Genomic DNA, 19975 nt, shown 5'->3' with positions numbered 1-19975 from the left:
GTTTGTTGCCTAGAATTGAGGAATTGGTTTCATTTTCAACCATGCATTGAAAGGGGATTTTTGGGCCCATATCATTGATATGGTGTAACGGAATAAGCACTAGGTTCAGATGTGGTACAGATGTAAGCTGCGGTCTAGGAGAGATTACATGACAGGAGGGAAAAAGAAGTCCAGCTTCCTCCGAGGAAGAGACAGCTCTACAAAGAGTAATTAGGTTTAAGAGTATACATGCGGGAGAGCAGATATGCCTCAAGGGGCTGAGCTCCTTCTGCCCATATGGGAGGTCCTGGTTCAGTTTCTGGTGCCTCCTTAGGAAAAACAAAAACAAACAACAAGCAAACAAATGAAAAAAAAACAACTCTGGCCAAAGAGGCTCAGTGGTGAGCAGCAGCTTCTCACATAAGAGGTCCGGGGTTCAATCCCCAGCCCCAGTACCTGAAAAAAAAAAAAAAAAAAAAGCTACTTAAGGACTTGAACAGGGGAACTTTTGGAGGTGTCACATGGGAAGTGCACCATAATGATAGAGCTGGCAGACATACTGTCTTAGGACAGGAGAAAACCACACCTTTTTGCCAATAGGGAAAGGGTAGAGCCAGATGACTGCCCTCAATAGCACTCTGCCTGTTCTACATATTTCCTCAAAATAAATTTAATGTTTACTAGGTCTGAGTACTATACCTTGAACTTTTCATATATATTATTCGATTCAATCTTCACAATGTAGGGAAAGCCATCTTCTATGAATGAGAAAATAAGTCTCAAGGAAACAAAAATATTTGGCCAAAATTACACAAGATAATTGAAGGCGCCAGAAATTGAACCCCCAGCCATCTGACCCAACACCCAAGCTCCTTCTGCTACACCGAGATGCCCTTTCAGCTCTGTCATCTGCAACTCTCAAGGTTCTTAAGATTCCCGACCTGAAGTGTCAAGGGACTAGAGTAAGTTTAAGTCTAATTTTTAGAGGTTTTGCTAAATGTCCCCAAACTCTTTACTAAACATCATCTGCAATAATCCAAACACACACTGTCCTTTCAAATATAGTTCAAAATACACAACTATAAAATATCAAAAAAAAAAAGAGCAAGAATTGAAAAAGTGTATTAGGTGGTTAATACACTTTAAAAAGATGTTACGGAAGCAGATGTGGCTTAAGCAGTTGGGCATGTGCCTCCCACATGGGAGGTCCTGAGCTCAGTTCCCAGTGCCTCCTAAAGATGAGCAGACGTCACAACCAGCAGATGCAATCCCCACAAGCAGACACCAAAAAGGAGAGATGCCGCAGCCAGCAGATGGTGCAGCCAGCAGGGAGCAGATGGGACTTGGGCAGTTGGGCACTTGCCTCCCATGTGGGAGGTCCTGGGTTTGGTTCCCTATGACTCCTAGAGAAGATGAGCAGACACAGCAAGCAGACAGACGAAGGCACCATCTCCAGAAGGGTGTTGTGATTAAAAAATACTATAAATAAACCTTAAAAAAATGCTAAGAATGAAAAGCAAATATATCCCTCAATAATTATCTGGGAAAAGCATACATCGTCAAAAAGGAGGTAATGAACTAAAAGAGAAAAAGGTTCAGGTTGTAAATTAAAGTTTCATTCCACCTTTAATTATAGGCTGCTTAGATGCTAGGCTTATATATCATTTCTTGGATTTCTCTATCAGTATAACATGGAGGGTTGCACAGAGTAAGCATTCAGTAAATGTGAATTAACTGAGACAATATAAACAAAGTTTTAAAAATTAGAGAGTAGGAGACAATATTTGCAAATCAGGCACCCAGCAAAAGATTAGTTCCAAGAAAAATATAAAACTTCAACAAATCAATAAGAAAAACTACTCAATAAAAAAAAAAGGAAACGGACTTGGCCCAGTGGTTAGAGCATCCGTCTGCCACATGGGAGGTCTGCGGTTCAAACCCCGGGCCTCCTTGACCCGTGTGGAGCTGGCCCATGCGCAGTGCTGATGTGTGCAAGGAGTGCCCTGCCACGTAGGGTGTCCCCCGAGTAGGGGAGCCCCATGCGCAGGGAGTGCACCCCGTAAGGAGAGCCGCCCAGTGTGAAAGAAAGTGCAGCCTGCCCAGGAATGGCGCCGCCCACACTTCCCGTGCCAATGACAGAAGCGGACAAAAGAAACAAGACGCAGCAAATAGACACAGAGAACAGACAACCGGGGGCGGGGGGGGGGGGGGGGGGGCGGAGTTAAATAAATAAATAAATCTTAAAAAAAAAAAATCAGCCATGAAATAGCAATTCACAGAAGAATAAACCCCAAAGGACAAGAAACAAGAGGAAAACAGGTGCAATCTTACTAGTAACAAGGGAAATAATGAGAAATCACTTCACACCAATGTGGTAGGTTGGCAAAAATTTAAATTGTGACAATATCACAGGTTGGTGAGATCACAGCTACCTTAGATCACTATTCACAGCTACGTTAGAAAGCAATTTGACAATATCTAGTAAGCTGATTACCTTATACCCAGCAATTCAGTTCCTAGGTATATATAACTTGGAGAAACTTAGCACACATATGTAAGGAGATATTCAAGGCTGTTTATCACAGCACTGTTTGTAATAGCAAAAAAAAAAAAGGAAGTGACATAGCTGTAAATAGAAAAAAAGGATAAATTATGGCATATTCTTATGTAATTTTATGCAATTAAAACGAATGACTTAAATACTGTTGAACTGAACAAAATCAATATGCAGAATAATACACTTATAGTATGATATCTTCAGTAAAGTTTAAGAACCACACAAAAGTCTACAATAAACTTATCAATCCTAGCATGTAGTAAAAGCATAAAAATATAGATAGGAAAAAACATCTCCACTTCAGGGAAGTGTTTGTCTTTTAGGAAGGAGGGAACAAATAGACTTTATCTGTAGCATTCTGTTTCTTAAAGTATTTGAAGCAAAGAAGGCAAACTTAAGATTTATTAAATTTGAGAACATGGATGTTTATCATATCCTGTATGTTTTAAAGTTTTCCTTTAGATATATTGAATTGTAGCTAACAAGTCAGTGAACACTTATATGCTTCAGGGTTCGATGCAGTCTTTGTGATACTGGGTAGAAATGTTAAGAAGTGGAGTTGACAGGCAGGATTTAAGAAAGACTGTAGGTACAAGGTTTACTCAAGTGTGGGCTTTCCTAATAGACGACACTTTTCTATAGCAAAGTGAATGCAATTTAAACTTGAGTAATTCAAGTTTAAATTGAGTAATTCAAATTTAAATTGAGTAATTGAGTAATTGCTTTGTAATGGTGACATCAAGAATAATCATAAAAATAGAAAAACGAATACTTAACTGACACACAAAAATATATAATAATTTTCTTACAGAAAAGTCAAGAAGGTATTTAAGTAATTCATAAAAGTAAAAATTATAATCCATGTAATTAATCAATAGTAAGGCCGGCATTGTATTATAAAGTACTATGTATTTATGTATGTAGAAAACATGTCAACCATGCATATTATATTAAAAACTGAGTAAGCAATTCTTTTTATGAATTTATTTCTCGCCCCAAGATGGGCTCCCTTGTCTGCTTGTTGTCTGCTCACTGTGTCTGCTTATTGTGTCTGCTCATTATCTCTGCTCATTGTGTCTGCTTGTCTTCTTTAGGAGGCACCAGGAACCAAACCTGGGACCTTTCACGTCAGAGGCAGGCGCCCAACTGCTTGACCCATGTCCACTCCCCCAATTATTAAAAAATGGCCAACAAGGGAAGTGGTTGTGGCTCAAGCAATTGAGCTCCTGTTTACCATATGGAGGACTGGGTTTGATCCTCAAGACCTCCTGGTAAAAAAGAAAAAGAAAAAAGTTGTCCCGGACCTGCACCGTGCAGAGAGGCACAGGCTCCTGTGCGCCCGTGGCAAAGCTATGCTCCAAAAAGACGATAACACAACCAGATAGAAAAAAAAAATGGCCTACAGAATCTGAGTTCAGGTAAAAATTTTTCTAGGAAGCAAATGGTAGTTTTTGTTTTTTTTTTTGTTTTTGTTTATAAAATTTATCTAAAATTGAAGAGCCCTGGAATTGTATTCAAATTACATTCAATATTTACCATTGGATAAAGTGAAATATTTTTAAAGGAGCTCAGAGTATCAAAATAATCAAGCCTATAAGCCTATCTAACTACAAATGAAAAAATTTATTAAATAAGCCACGAGAATATTGATATAAATTTTTTTATTTGGAACCAGAAATATATATGACCTTTTTCCAGTGATGACACTGTTTTTCATCACAGGTTACAGAGAGTAATCTGAAAATGAATTTGAGAGAACTTACGTCAAACTGAATCCCATGGACATCAAGGTGTTCTCATTTAACACAGAGAAAGCAAATAGCGAACATCATTCAAGACTACAACAGACCAGTTATCTGTAATGAAGCCCAAGGACAGTAAATAGTACTCGGTGAAACAACAACTCTATCAGTTAGTCCATTCCTAAGTTGGTCTGACATGATGGAAGGAGTTATTTATTCAGTAGAAGCTAGATGAATAGAAAATAATTTTTTCTCTATTTGCTATAGAAACCTGAGTGCCAATGCTTTGGGAACATAACCATATGGGCATAAAGGTACCTACAATTGTTTTGTGGTTTTTAACCGAAAAGGTTTTTCTTATTGATGTATTTTGTATGTATTAAGATCTCAAGGTCTTCCAGGCATTAAAGCACACACATACAAAAAAAACTTACTTTATAGATTTTATCAGGAAGAAACTCTGGATAGCGTAAATCGGGAAAAATCAGTCATACCAGCATAAAGCACCCATGAACATTTCTATCAAACTCATCTATTCCTGTTATGTCCAATTGCTTCTTCTAATTTTCAGTAACATCATAACCATGTTGAAGAAACACATATACTGGCATAGAGTTTCATTAGCAGTGTTTTAGATAAACGCACACATATATAGATCTTTTCTTTATAAACAAGTATAATTACATGGGATTTCACATTTATTCCATTCTCTAATTTTTTTTTTTAAGTGTCACAGAAGGTATCTCCCCAACTCCCAACCCTCCACCACCATAAAGGAACAGAGCTGGGAAGCAGACTTGGCCCAGTGGATAGGGCGTCCACCTACCACATGGAAGGTCTGCAGTTCAAACTCCAGGCCTCCTTGACCCATGTGGAGCTGGTCCACTAGCAGTGCTGATGCGCGCAAGGAGTGCCATGCCACGCAGGGGTGTCCCTGCGTAGGGGAGCCCCAAGCACAAGGAGTGCGCCCTGTAAGGAGAGCCGCCCAGAGCGAAAGAAAGTGCAGCCTGCAGGAGTGGTGCCCCCCACAGGGAGAGCTGACACAACAAGACGAGGCAACAAAAAGAAACAGATTCCTGTTGCCACTGATAAGGATAGCAGCGGTCACAGAAGAACACACAGGGAATGGACACAGAGAGCAGACAACTGGGGGGAAGAGGAGGAAGGGGAGAGAGAGAAAAAAAATAGAGCAATCCAGTGGCAGAGTAAGAGAATATTCTTCTGCCATTTATATAAAAAAACTAACGTAAGAAAATAACTCCCAAAAGCCAATAAAACAAATAACAGAGCAAGGCCTTTTTGGAAGTAAATAAGATATAAACAAAAAGTAGTAATGAATGAAAAATGATTGAGGAGCACAGCACTTGAAGCGCTCTGAAAACATCATAGCCCCAACCTAGATTTTATAACCCTAGAAGATCAGGGACTGTGCATAGAGAAGTGTTAAATCAATTAGAATGCAAAGCTTTTCCACCAGCAGACCTGAAAACGTGAAAGAAGGTAAAAAAAAAAAAATTTTTTTTAAAGTTTTAATTATATAAACTCGCCTTAGGTTTTAATTTCACAGTACAATCAGGTGTAGATGATTGAGGAATTATACAGGTGGACTTTCCCAAAGATTCTGAACTGTCTACCTATTACTACTTACTCCTTTTAACTACCAATTATTTTCTCCCACTCATTTCCCACTTATGCCAGTTTTTGTTACTGCTGTTAAGAGATCAAATTCTTACTTGCACCAGATAAAGTCTCTAGCAGAACAGGAGAGTCAAAAAAAGTCACTATTAAGTTAGCTTTGAGAAGCTTGTTTAAAGCACTGTCCCAAGGCTCTTCAGGACCTTTGCGGTCTGGGAGCAAAAGTTTAGAACGGCTGCACTCTGGTGTGGACACTGGCTCTTCTATGCTCCAACAGTGCCTACCTATGTCAAGTATCCAACTGCTATGGCAGCACTCCCCCCCCTGCCCCCAACAGCAAATCCACAAATGCACCTGAAGAAATCAAACACAGACATTCTCTACTGATTCTTCAGAACTGTAAAAGTGGTAACTTAGTGCTACTAAAAATGTGGCCTGACATTTGTAAAACCTATGGTTTTAGGTCACTTATAATACAGGTCATATTTACTGAAAAACAGAAAAAGTTTTTTCCTCCTTATAGTGTTCTTAAATTTGTCCTAAAATCTTTTTAAGAGCTTCCAAATAGCAACTCTCAGTCTGATGGTTCACAGATCCTTTTATTACATTGGCAACTATACTGGTAACTCCAGTGAGAGAAAGGAATGAATAGATCCATTAAGTTACCTCAGGGATTTTTAAGACACAGTGTGAAGAATATATAACATTTTCATATGGTGATATATAGCTCAAGTACACAGTAGAATATAATTTTTAATGTTATCAAAAAAATGTGGTCAAAATATAAGTCTACACTGAACGTATGTGGAAAAGATATTTAATTGTAAAATAGAAAAGTAGGCCAGAGTACAGTTTTAAGGGTAATTGCTTCTTTATACAGTATAGTAATCTAGAGGGGTTTTAGGATTAAACATTTTCATAAAGCAATAAAACATTTTAAAAATAAAGCAAGAAAAAAGGGCTTGAGGTTGTTTTACAAAAAAAGAATGAACAGTATGTCAGAGTTTAACATCCATACATTGTGGAATTTAACAATATTGTGATGAGAGCAAGTCACAGCACAGACATACAGCTTTTACAAGAAAAAAATAAAAGTTATGTTGGATACATCTATAGCGTCACTGTAGTACAAAAAGTTATTGTTCTACATACAAAAACAATTTTTTCTGTAAGAATAATTTCCTGGAGGGGGAGGGGGATGAGTTCATGAAATATTTCAGAAACTCATATGCATCGAGTTTTCCAAAAACATTATCTTAAAATCCAGTGCCTTAAAGTGCTTTCATGTGGAAATCATGATGGAAGGCACAGAATAGTTTAACGTCCCCACTATGAAATTTTCAAAAAAGCATAGATTTTGCAAATTCAAGTTATCCTGTAAGCGCTTCTTCCAAGAACACTGTCATTCAAATAAAACTGGCTGCTAGCTTGCTTAATTTCAATGACCTATAGAATAAAAGGCTTTTTTTCCCTAATAATTTTCATTATCTTTGTCAGAAATGCAAGTTGATGCATTTTGAAATTATAAAACATGCATAATATGTACAAACAGAAAATTTTAAAAATATTTGCTTCATATACATGTAAATCTACTTGGGTATAGCGGAAATGGAACAAATATAAAAGTTTTGCTTTCTAAAAAATGTTTTCAGAGAATCTGAGACAACTTAAAGCTGTACAAAGATTTCCTAGGAGAAGTCTTCTCTTCATACAGAAGTTTATCCCTACACGGGGAATTCCAGCATCAGTCCACCACATAATTATTATACAACATTTGGTCTAATCAACAATGCTCACCCTTAAAACTGTTCTGTTTCTGAGAAATTAAGGTTCATACTAAAATCAAAAAAATTCACAAAAACAGTGGTTTATTGTGTTTTTGGATCTCTTTAACAATCTTTATCATCTCATTTGGAACGGTAAAAAAACAAAAACTATTTACAGAATTCAGTTTTAAATACATTTCACAACTTCTAATGTTTTATGTTACAAGAATTCAGAGCTCATGGCTTAAGTCCAATTATCAATCTGTAGTCTCTTCTATTATCCTGTATTTCCATGACTGTACTCATATTGTGTACAGTTCAAAATTGTATTCTTTCTTGACCAAAAGTAAAAATCAAACTGCATGTTCATTTCAATTAAACAGCTTCTTTATTAGTCTGAAGACGAGTCATAGCTTCTAATTTCTGTCTGTAGGCTTCTGCTTCCTGCTCTTTCTTTAGAAGCTGCTGTCGGTATTTTTGTGCTTCTCGGTTTGCTTCATCCAGCTGTTTCTGAAGAGCTTCTCTCTCCTAATTAAAAAAAAAGGTTTTTTTTCAATTTTTGCATCAATACATTATTAACACATACAAGCATGTACCCTTCAAATAAAAAACTTGCTGTAGTTGAAGCAGACACCCTATTAATGTTTCCTGGACACACTGCCCTTTCAACCAATACAATAATAAAATAAATGAAACCCTTAATTTTGGGCTCTGCACTATAAGACAAAGATATGTTTCTGGCCAAGAAAATTACTTCTGAATTAGAAATAAGACTTAGAGAATGAACCCAAAGTGGGTATCTGTATTTTTATACTTATTACAAAAACTAGTGAAGAGTTTTAAGGAAGGAAATACACAGCACTAGTTCTTCTTAACCATATTTGTGATGCTTTTCTCTAAAGGAAACAATTATAAAACAATATTTATTGATCACCTATTGTACAATTAAACTAGGTGATTTCCAATAACAAGCCTCTAAGATACATATTATGCCATTTTACAGGTGAGAAAAATTGATACAGCTTCCCCAAAGTAACACAGTAAGGAAGGTTTACGGGCTTCTAATATTACTGTTTTAAAAACTATCTTCCTCTATGATAGCAAGCAAGATTCCTCACCTTTAAAATGAAGAGTGTTGGTCAGGATTAGTGTTTCCTAAATCATACCATTTTACACACCAATAAAATATCTGAATTCTCTACTGAGATCCATTAAAATTATATAGGTATAAAATATATGTATTAAATCCCTCAATAAATTGAGAGATGAAACACAAATAAAGTCCAATGAGAATGGAATTCTCCTCTTCCTCACTCTGCCCCTTCTTCAGTTATCCTAGGAAAAACAACAAGTGAAAACATTTCAAAGAACCCTTTCCCATACCTCTGGTGGGCACATGGACAAAAGATCAACCTGCAAAGGCCCAAGTCAAGAGAAGGCTCCACAGTCTTAGGAGTGAAGCGACCTCATTACAGAGGCCCAGGACCTCTTAGTGAGGGTTGGGGAGGACTGTTAATCAACAAGAAGGGCCAGGTTCACGTGGACAAGAGTTGAACAGAGGAAACTGAAGGTGAATGGTGAGCACCCTGCTGGAGAAGAGGGACAATATGAGGATCATATCCAGTGCCTCTTTGACACTAGCCCATTGTGAATATCAAAAGATTCCTTCCCCTTCACTATCCATATGGCCAAGGAGGAGTATATATAATCCCCCTGCCTTTCCCTAATCCCACTCCCTTCCCCACAATGGGAATGAAATTAAATCAGACATTTATTTTTCCTGTGGGCTCAACAGCTATGAGAGTGATTGGTTATCTAAGTATTCCCTAAATCTTCCAAATTACATAAAATGTACAAGTAGAAGAAAGGAGTGCTTCTCATCTCCAATTTAAACATGCCCAGATACTATCCTGCTGCCTCCCCTAAACCCCTGCCACCCTCTCTTTAGCCCCCTACCCTAACTCCAGGCAAGACAACAGAGCAGGAACAAGTCAGAAGGGAGACCCAGGAGGTAAGACTTGTGTAAGCAATCAATTCCATAGTTCTGGCAGTGAACTATGAAGGCACTGGGTGCTGCTTCCTTGGGAGCTAGATCCTACCTCTGGCAGAAGCACTTGTAGCCACGCAGAAAATGTTTTAAAATTATACATGTATTAAGAAATAAGATCCTTTGATAGCAAAAGTATTGAATATCGATAGAAATTTGCTCGATTGGCAGGAAATACTGAAACAGAGTAACTCTAAGACAGGGGTTCTTAACCCTTTTTCTTCCACGGACCCCTCTGCCAGTCAGGTGAAATGAATACATTCATAAATTTATTATTTATTACATACATTCATAAGTGAAGGAAATGCTAGATTTCTGTTAGAGGTCAGAGAAAATAAAGATAAGAAGTTGATTTTTTTCAGTTCAAGCTCACAGAACCCCTGAAATCTTTCCACGGACCCCTTGGGGGTCTGTGGACCTCTGGTTAAGAACCCCTGCTCTAAAGCATTTTCTAATATTAGCTATTTATTAGCATTTAGAAATACAAACATTACCAGCAAGGAATTCACAATTATTTCAGAAGATGAAAAGCTAGTAAGGTAAATAGTCTAACACTGAATATAGTTTAACTCTATTTTCCTTACTGCATATTTTAATTTCAAGAAGTAGAAGATATTTTCATATAAATGAAGATAGTTCCCTTCTGCCAATTAGGACCAAGAAAAGGCTCCTTTTACATTGCATTTTTAGCTAAATTTGTTCAATCTGAGGCAAAGATCCCTAGTGCTGGTCTCTGAATATATTTCTTAAGCCTAAAAGCATACTTAACATTATAATAGAGGTTTTTGTTTTCATCTTTTTTACCTACTGCTCAGGAATACAGGTATTTGGGGAGAGAATCTCTTTGCCATCACACTTTTTAAGCAAATAAAAATCTCTGAACAGTGGAAAATCTAACTTATTTTACTCAAAGGGATCCTTTGTTTCTAAATTTGTCAAATGTTTAGTGAACACATACTATATGCTAGACATTTCCTAAATGCAAAGTACTTTAGTTACTTCATATATGAAAGCTGCAGCAGACTGACATTTGAACAAAAATGCCATCCTACGGACTCTGACCTTTTGCAATAAAACCACAACAAAAAGGATTTTGATATTTTTAAACAAACACACTTAAGCTACTTATTATGTAATACTAAAGTATTTGTCCCTTAATAGTCTAACATTGAAGAATTCCAAGAAAAAGAAATTCTGATGATAATCAAGATTTGGTGTCAACAAGGAAAATATTTACCTTATGCTACAAATCCAGACCCAAACAATATAATACTATTAGATTAGGCAATGAAACAATAGAGAAAGAATAGACTTGTTTTGTTTTGTTTTGTTTTTTAAGGTACAGGGGGCTGGGGATTGAACCTGGGACCTTGTATGTGGGAAGCCAGCACTCAACCACTGAGCCACATGGGCTTTGCTGAGTTGGCTTTCTCACTTGCTTTGCTTCTTGTTCATTTTTTTGGTCTTTCAGGAGGCACCATGAACCAAAACTGGGAACCTCCCATGTGGGAAATGGAAGGTTCAACTGACTGAGCCACATCTACTCCTCTTGAGTTTGCTTTATTAATGTTCAAATAATATTCTTGAATTCTATTTTAGTTAGCAGCAATTAGCTTTAACAATTTCATCTTTAATATTTAATTTTCTAATATTCAAATTTATATTTTGCTTTAGTTAGTATAAATGCAATAAAATCACTATCGTGATTTATCTTCTACCATATCTTCATATAAATTTTAAAAGCATAATTACAGCAACTAACTTTCTGTATGCCAGCTATTGAATACTAGTCCTTCACATGCATTTTCATTTAATCCTTACAACTTTAAATCATAGGTATTATTTCCCCCATTTTACTGATGGGGAAGTCAAGCCTTGAAAGGTTAAATAATTTGTCCAAGGTCACACTATCAGATAATTATAAAATTCAAACCTAAATCTGATTCCAGACCTATATTCCTAATCACTAAATGTTTTAAAAAGAAAGAAACTGGGCAGGGTTTATGAGCTGTGTCTGCTTTGTGAAAACATTAATTTTGTAATTGTCACAGGCCAAATACGGTCCTGTTTTTAAAAAGATGTATTCAAACAGTCAGGCCTATTCATCTCTGAATTGTTAATGGCTGCTTTCCTGATACAATGACAGAGCTGGGCTGTTGCAAGATTATACGGCCAGCAAAGTTGAAAAGATTTACCGTTTGGCCCTTCACAGAAAAAGTTTGCCTACACCAGAGGAAAAACTTATCAAAAAGACATATGACTACAGAAAAATATGGTATAAAATAGCTTCTTAGTACCTTCTTTACAGAGTCACTCTGGTGATTGTGAACAAACACAGAACAAACCCAAACATTACAGATTCTATATAAAGAGTTAATTTTTAAATTCCTTTTGAGCAGGGTTTCTCAATCTCAGCATTACTGTGATTTTTGGACCAGATAATTTTATTGCGAAGGGCTGTCCTGTTCCTTGTAGGATGTTTAAGAGTATCCCTGGGCTCTACTCACAAAATGCCAGGGACATCCCCCTAGTCGTGACAATCAAAACTGTCTCCAGACATTAACAAATATCCTTTGGAGGTCACAAGCACCCCAGTTGGGAACCATGGCTTTAGAAAAACTTTTAGGGTTAGTGGCCAACCTGTCACTCAGAAAGGAGTATAAAAGTCTGCTCCCATAAGAGCTCTATTGGTGACCTGAGAAAATAAATTCAAAAGAAGCACCACATGTAGTACAAGGAAATAATTATCAAGTTTGACAAAACACTGGAGGCCATCTCTTCATTCTATATCCCAGTTTGCTTTTACCATCTGTCCTCACTGTATGCGTCAAGAGCTCCTTGTAATAGCCCTAAGAGGTCATGCAACCTTGGCTTGGAACATCTCCAGTGATGGAGAAAAAGATTTCTATCCCTAGAAAGCTCTAATTACTAAAAACAAAAAAAATGAAAAACCAGCCTTCATAGCAAGCTAAAAATCCATCAGCCTAAAGTTCTATCTCCTTAGTCTTAATTTATATACCTCAACTAACACTTTCCTGTTATTTGAGATTATTTCTCCCTGATCTCTGAAAAACTATATATATAGGCTGAACTTTGAGAAAAACAGCAACTTTCATTGGTCATTGGGTAAGTAAAAGTACAGGCTGTATATGCATTGTTTTAAAAATATAATTTGTTAAATTGAATAAGCTATGTTTAATAAAAATTCAAAATAATTTAAGTGTAGTTTATTAGATAAAACAGAAAAGTGCATAAAAAGTGCCTAAAGATTTCACATATCAGAAAGACAAGCTAGTAAAGATTTATTAAATAGTAAGTATACTGATACTGTTTAGTGAAGTAAATCATTCGTGAATAAGAATTTCAACAGCCTGAATTTCAATTTCAATTTTGAAGAAATAAAACTACACACATCATCAATAACCTATTAAGTCATAATTTTACCAAACTTTCAGGTTAAACCATGAATTAGGTTCTTTTTTAACTCAATAATATATTATTTGTGATTGTGATCAAAGATGTACAGGTCTTATATTTAAATGAATTTGAGCAAGGATATTTCTAATTAGGCTCATTTCTAAACATTAAGATTTATGACGCCTTTTAGAGAGTTTTTTAAAAACCTTTCCTAAGATAACTAGAGCCTTTAAAAAGAATTACTAAATATTCATCAACATTCATCATACACATATATCAGACATTATGAATATGTGTATAAATGAGTATAACTTTTTAAATTCCTGTAAAAACCTCAAAAAGCAGATTTTGTTATTCTAAATTCCAATTTGAGAGAAAAGAAAACTGAAGCTCAAAGAGAAGATGGGGTGCCTCAAAATTAACAGGAGCAAGAGGTAGGATTCAAACACAGCTCATTTGACTTCTAGTCCAATGCTCTTTATCTTGCAGTTGCTCTTTCAAAGTTATTCTAGAATAATTTTTTTTTCTCATTTTATTTAAACTGGTATCAAGTTTGAGCAACCTAATTTTATTTACAGTAATGTGGGGGGGAAATGAGGTAAGTATAGTTTAGTTACATTTACAGACTACTTTACAAACTGGTATGGGAAAGGAGAAAAAAACTTAAATCCTATCAACAGCTAGTCTAAACTTGGTATGTTTAAAACATTTTTTAAAGAACAACCCATTTGACAACATCAGCCTTCTTTAAGAGGATCCCCTAGCTCAATTTGGCATCTGCATTTCAGTTTTGAAAGAAAAAAGTTTTACTCATATACAGTGACATTTTTCTTTAGTGATTTGTGAGAATGGATATATGTAAGTTTAATAGAAAATAAAGGATGGAGTGTAAAAACCAAAGACATTCCAATGTTACCATGACGACAAACTTTGTTATAAACAAATTCTTCACTCATTCATTCATTCATTCAATATTTATTTATTGGGGGCTTGCTATATGCATAAGGCAAAAAATTAGACAAAATGATAATACTATGCACCTTCATTCTGTATCAAAATAACACTTTCAGCAATAAATATGAAAGACAAAAATAAAATAAAATAAAAGCAAATTGAATTTATTTTGGACGACTGCAGCAAAACACACCGGGTAAAAGACTCCTTACTTCTATTTCTGCAGATTCCACCCGGTTTTCAATTATTTCGATACATTGTCTCTTAGCTGGTGGTTCTTCACTTATAACAGTTTCTTCAGCAATGTCTGTAGCTGGTACTGTTAATACTGAAATGAAAACATGTACATATTACTTCATTTTCAGATAGGTTTATTCTTGACATAATTAGTCTTACCATATTTGACACAAGTGATTTCAAATGAATATGTTCCAAAAAATATATTCAAAACATTGATTTACTTTTTATTAGGCTATTCATATTTGTCTTCTTTACCTTCCTTCTTTCTTACTATAATCTATTTATTACTGAAAGATGAGCCCTTTTTTTTTTTTTTTTAGGAGTTACCAGGATTAAACCCAGGACCTCTTACGTGGGAAGCGTGCATTCAACTACTTGAGCTACATCTGCTCCCTAGACCTACCCATTTTAATTTCTGAAATTCCTAACAGAGAATATATTCATTTATATGGCTCAAAAATCAACACAACACTTAAAAATACTTTGAGAGGCTTCACTTTTACCCCAGCTAACATATATAACCATTTTTATTAGTTTCTTATATGTTGGTCTTATACATATATTCTCATTTTTCTCCCTTTCTTATACAAAAGGTAGTCCAAGTATGTAGGTCCATTGCACTGCTCTTGCTTTGATCACTCCATTTATCTAGAGGATCTCTCTGTATCAATATACAGAGAACTTCCCTTTGTTCAGCTGCTTAATATTCTATTACATGGATATATATTTGTTCATTCTGTGAACTGCCTGTCCATAACCTAATCTTGTTTTTCCCATGGGTTGTTAGATTTTGCCCCAATTTGTAGTAGCTGTTTATAGAAATGAAAACATAAAATTTACATCTATATATGGCAGTTTTCACTTTGCACAGCAGAACAAGACGATAAAAATGACTAAAATCTGAAACCACACAAAGCAATCTTAGTAATCAATGGGGAGGCAGAAAGCGTGTAGCTCAGTGGTTGAGCACCTGCTTTGCATGTACAAGGTCCCAGGTTGAATCCCCAGGCCCTCCAAAAATAAACTGTATGGCCTTCATATCAAAACATAAAATACTTTCTCACTACCTGTCAGTTATGAATATATACAGATGAAAAAATAACAAAACTAATATTTAGTACACTGTCATTTAAAATATTAGAAGCACTTAGAATTAAAGTATTTTATATCTTTGTAAAAAAAAACTTATTAAAGCGAGTGCCTTGGTGAATTGTCATTACTCCTTTCTAAGTCAAGATCAGCTTCCAGTCTTTTATTCTTTTGAACTTTCCATGTCATGAAATATTTCTGAGGATACCTTCAATGTGAAGTCTTTTGCCAGTGTCATATCCTTTAATTATTCAATCAATCAATGATCGGTCACAGGTACACAGAGAGCAATCAAGCAGACTTTGAAAAATTTGATCATGATGCACATCTGCTATTTACATAGTGGTTATGGTCTGAAGTACAAGCTGTGGAGTTGATACTTTATGCAATTATTCACAGTTAATACACTGTGACTCAAATCTGAACCATTTTATTGGAAGATAAGTGTTGTTAAACTAACTAAACTAAACTAACTAAACTAACTAAAACATGATAAATGCAAAATGAGGACTGCCTTTGTGTGTGTGTTGTGTATTTTAAACTAGGGAAATAAGTCCTCTGTCTATATTCTAAATATAGTTTCTCTGTTTTTGTTTTCTGACATTGCTTATGGTGTTTCATTCGCCATATAGTAGGTTTGGATTTTTATGCCGTTAAATATATTAATCTTTAATTTTATGTTGTCTGAATTTATGTGTCATGGCTAGAAAGGTCCTCTCTACTTCAAGACTATAAAAAAATTCACATGCACTTTTCTTCTAACACTCTTACAGTTTTATTTTTTTACATTTAAATTTTTGTGCCATTTTAGATACAAATGTACAGTTGAAGGCATTAATTCAATATGTTTCTAGGTGGCTATCCTGTTATTCCAACACTGTTTATAACAGATCATCTTTATATATAGTAAATTCCCATATGTATTTTGGTCTTTTCTATTCTTTATACCTGTTTCATTGGACTATCTTTATTGGCAGTATATTCATATGTCAGCTATATATTTTTTTAATTGGAGAGGCATTAAAAATTTATTTTAATATCCTGTACACAACTCTCATTGCTTTTCTTATTTTTTTTTTTTTTAAAGATTTATTTATTTCTCCCCCACCCCCACTGTCTGCTCTTGTGTCCATTTGCTGTGTATTCTTCTGTGTTCACTTGCATTCTCAGCAGCACCAGGAATCTGTGTCTCTTTTTAGTTGTGTCACCTTGCTGCATCAGTTCTCCATGTGTGTGGCGCCACTCCTGGGCAGGCTGTGCTTTTTTTGTGTGGGGTGGCTCTCCTTGCAGGGCGCACTCCTTGTGTGCAGGACTCCCCTATGCAAGGGACCCCCCTGTGTGGTATGGCACTCCTTGCATGCAGCAGCCACTGCTGCCTGGGTTTGAACCCTGGACTTCCTATATGGTAGGCAGATGCTCTACTGGTTGAGTCATAACTACTTCCCTCATTGCTTTTCTTTTTTAGAGTTTTCCTTGTTTATTTATTTCTCTCCCTTTTCCCGCCCCCCCCCCCCCCCGCCAGTTGTCTGCTCTCTGTGTCCATTTGCTGTGTGTTCTTCTGTATCCGCTTGTATTCTTGTCAGCAGCAACAGGAATCTGTGTCTCTTTTTGTTGTGTCATCTTGCTGCGTCAGCTCTCCGTGTATGCAGTGCCACTCCTGGGCAGGCTGCACTTTTTTCACGCTAGGAGGCTCTCCTTATGGGGCATACTCCTTGCGCGTGGGGCTCCCCTACGTGTGGGACACCCCTGCATGGCAGGGTACTCCTTGCACGCATCAGCACTGCGCATGGGCCAGCTCATCACACGGGTCAGAACCTTGGACCTCCCATGTGGTAGGCGGATGCTCTATCCGTTGAGCCAACTCCGCTCCCCTCCTTTTTTTTTTCTTCCCCCTTTCTTCCATCCAGTCCAACTTGATTTTAAGTAGCTTTTACTATCATGGTATTTTGAAAAAGCCCATATGATATTTGAATTGCATAAACTGATCTAGGATATTACTGCCCAGTGATGACTTTGAGTTATTTATTTCACGTATAACGTGTACTAAAATTTAAGTTCATTTTCCCACCACAATACTTTGAGGCCAATTCCTCTCAACCTAGTGGATGTTCAGAAAAAACTAGCTAATTTGAATATTAGCCTAAGCAAAATAAATTTAGCCAATTAAGCCAGTTGCACAAGGTTACAATATAATTTAAGACAATAATGAATGATTTGGTGAATATATCACAATTTCCCACTTCAATGTATATAAATGAGAACTGAAAATAAACACAGACATTATGTAAATATCTACACTACTAACCTTGTTGTCCATCTGGCATGGTCACAATGATGGGCTGCCCTATTCCACTGGTTGGAATGGAGTGCAAATTTCCAAGCTGAATTCCATCTGTAACTATTGTGATGACTTGCTGACCACCTGAACTAACTACTTGCTGAATTGCACCATCCACAGATTCTGCAGTAACTACTTCTTCCGTGGCCACTACTGGAAGAAAAATAAGTATCAGTGAATATATAAGAAAGTATGAATAAAACTTTATTTTTGCTTTTTCTGCTACCTTTCCTTTTCCTTTTTTTTTCCTTACACAGGAAAATTTTACATGGTTTTTAAACTCAGTCCTCTGAAGTGTTGTAGATATCTATGTAAACAGGAGAATACTAGGCCACAATTCACAATAAATAGGTTCCAACTTATTAGAAACATCCTTGAACAAAGTGGTAATTTTTTAAAAAAATGCTTATTAAACCAAATAATTTTCAAATATAGTAACAAGCAATAAATCTGTGTTTAAATAAAAAATTTATAAGAGGTATAAAAGATCTCCTAAGGTCACAGATAAGAGAACAGTTACATCCAATTAATGAGATTCCACAATCCAATAGAACATTTTGTATGTGGTTATACTCCACTTACATTTATATATGAGTTTATATACTTTTCTATATTCAATGGAATATGTAAATTTGTATCCTCTTTTTGGATTCAGTAATCAAGGATTGCCTTGATAATAAGTGGCATATAGATCCCAAATATATGCTCTTAGTATTTTATATGAGGGGTTCAGAGAGGATTCTGGCAGTTGAAAACAGTACTTCTAGCTTTGCCTAAGAAAAACCCACAAGTTAATATGGCCAAAATCTTTCCTTCTAGTAATCCTATTCCCAACTTCTGATCCCAAAAGACAAGCAGGTTCAAAGCAGCTTTTCTCATAAAAGTTAAAAACTAGAAACAACCTGGAAAACCATCAGTAGCAGAATGGATAAATAAACTGTGGTAGATTTTTATATATATGAAATATTATACAGCAATCAAAATGATTACTTGCAAAACATGGATAAATCTGACAAAAATAATGCTGAAACATGTAAGCTAGAGGCAAAATATGTACTGTCCACCTTCCATTTATGACCCGAGTAATGGTTACAGAGTAGTGATCATTTTGTGATAATCGTACAAACTGCATTCATGACCTATCCACTTTTCTATATGTATGTTACATGTCAATTTTTAAAAAGCATCGAAAGTAATAAGAGTAGTATTGGATTATAAACATGTAATTTTTAAAAACCCATTCATCCATAATAACATCTTGTAAAAAAGGAGAGAAAGGGAGGAAAAGGAAAAGATTTTCTTATTAGAAGAATGGCATCTAATTAACATGGGAGGAATGATAAAATCAAAAAAATTATCATATTCTAACCCCCAATATGATCATTGGTTCAGGCAAGAATCACTAATGGATGTTAAAACCATTGGTGAAACGTTTTGGGGGAACAGGATATTCACATAGTCGCAAAGTATCATACCAAATATTACTATTAGTTACAAAGGGGAAAACGTGTCTGTAAAGATCCAGTAGTCACCACTTTCACCAAGTGGTCAATATTGGATGGCCAAACAGTATGTGACTCCTAATAAGAAGGGATGAAGATTATGACGTCTTCAGCCTACTTTCAGATAATTTGGCAAAATGGAAATGTGGTTTGTGTGTGTGCAAGTGAGAGAGAGAACGTACACATGTGGCAAGATGTTAACAGTTGGTAAAAATAAATGTAAGGTACAAAAGTTCACAATATTGTTCATCCTTCAATATTTCTGTGAGTTTTGTAAACATAAGAATAATTAACACTAGCAAGTTGATAAAATAAGTGGAATCAAGATTATTTCTAATTGAAATAGTTTTTAAAGTGTTATTTCAGGCAATACTTCACAAAAAGTTTAACTATTTAAATAAAACCATTTTCTACTGAAATCAAGCTACCATTCAGATACACGGTAGCTCTGAAATATGCTGAGTTGCTACCAATTCACAGCAGAACATCATGGGTATCAGTGATCACAGGATTTACTAAAGACAGAGAGGCTGAAAATATATGAACTTCATTTAAAAAGAAAAAAGCAATATAAATACTGGGACTTTAGTTATCAAGGATATACTCATGGCAACAGGCCTGGCTTCCACCATGCTACCGTACTATTTGAGGGTCAGAATACAAACCACAAAAGATAACATTCAAAATGCAAGCAGCCTTTATATTTTGA

The 19975-nt window shown here is 35.8% G+C and overlaps 1 protein-coding gene across 10 annotated transcripts in view; it reads right to left on the bottom strand.

Annotated features, from left to right (window-relative positions):
- Positions 1 to 6714: 6714 nt before the first annotated feature.
- GABPB1 (GA binding protein transcription factor subunit beta 1) overlaps positions 6715 to 19975 on the bottom strand; it is a 103033-nt gene continuing 89772 nt past the window's right edge. For 5 of the 10 annotated variants that reach the window (XM_058294210.2, XM_004471549.4, XM_012530231.4 and 2 more), the window contains exons 7-9: positions 17732 to 17917; positions 14310 to 14425; positions 6715 to 8207 (exon numbers count right to left, since the gene is read on the bottom strand). In XM_058294210.2, coding sequence (XP_058150193.1) covers positions 8055 to 8207; positions 14310 to 14425; positions 17732 to 17917 — 455 coding nt within the window. In that variant the 3' untranslated portion in view covers positions 6715 to 8054. Of the gene's footprint in view, positions 8208 to 9062; positions 9269 to 14290; positions 14426 to 17731; positions 17918 to 19975 lie in introns of all 10 variants that reach the window. The other 5 variants (XM_058294211.2, XM_012530230.4, XM_023592607.3 and 2 more) reach the window with 3 other exon arrangements.

This window comes from Dasypus novemcinctus, chromosome 3 (assembly GCF_030445035.2).
Source record: "Dasypus novemcinctus isolate mDasNov1 chromosome 3, mDasNov1.1.hap2, whole genome shotgun sequence".
Lineage (NCBI taxonomy): Eukaryota > Metazoa > Chordata > Mammalia > Cingulata > Dasypodidae > Dasypus > Dasypus novemcinctus.
Note: the sequence above shows the minus strand (reverse complement) of the source record. Positions and strands in the feature narration are given on the sequence as shown.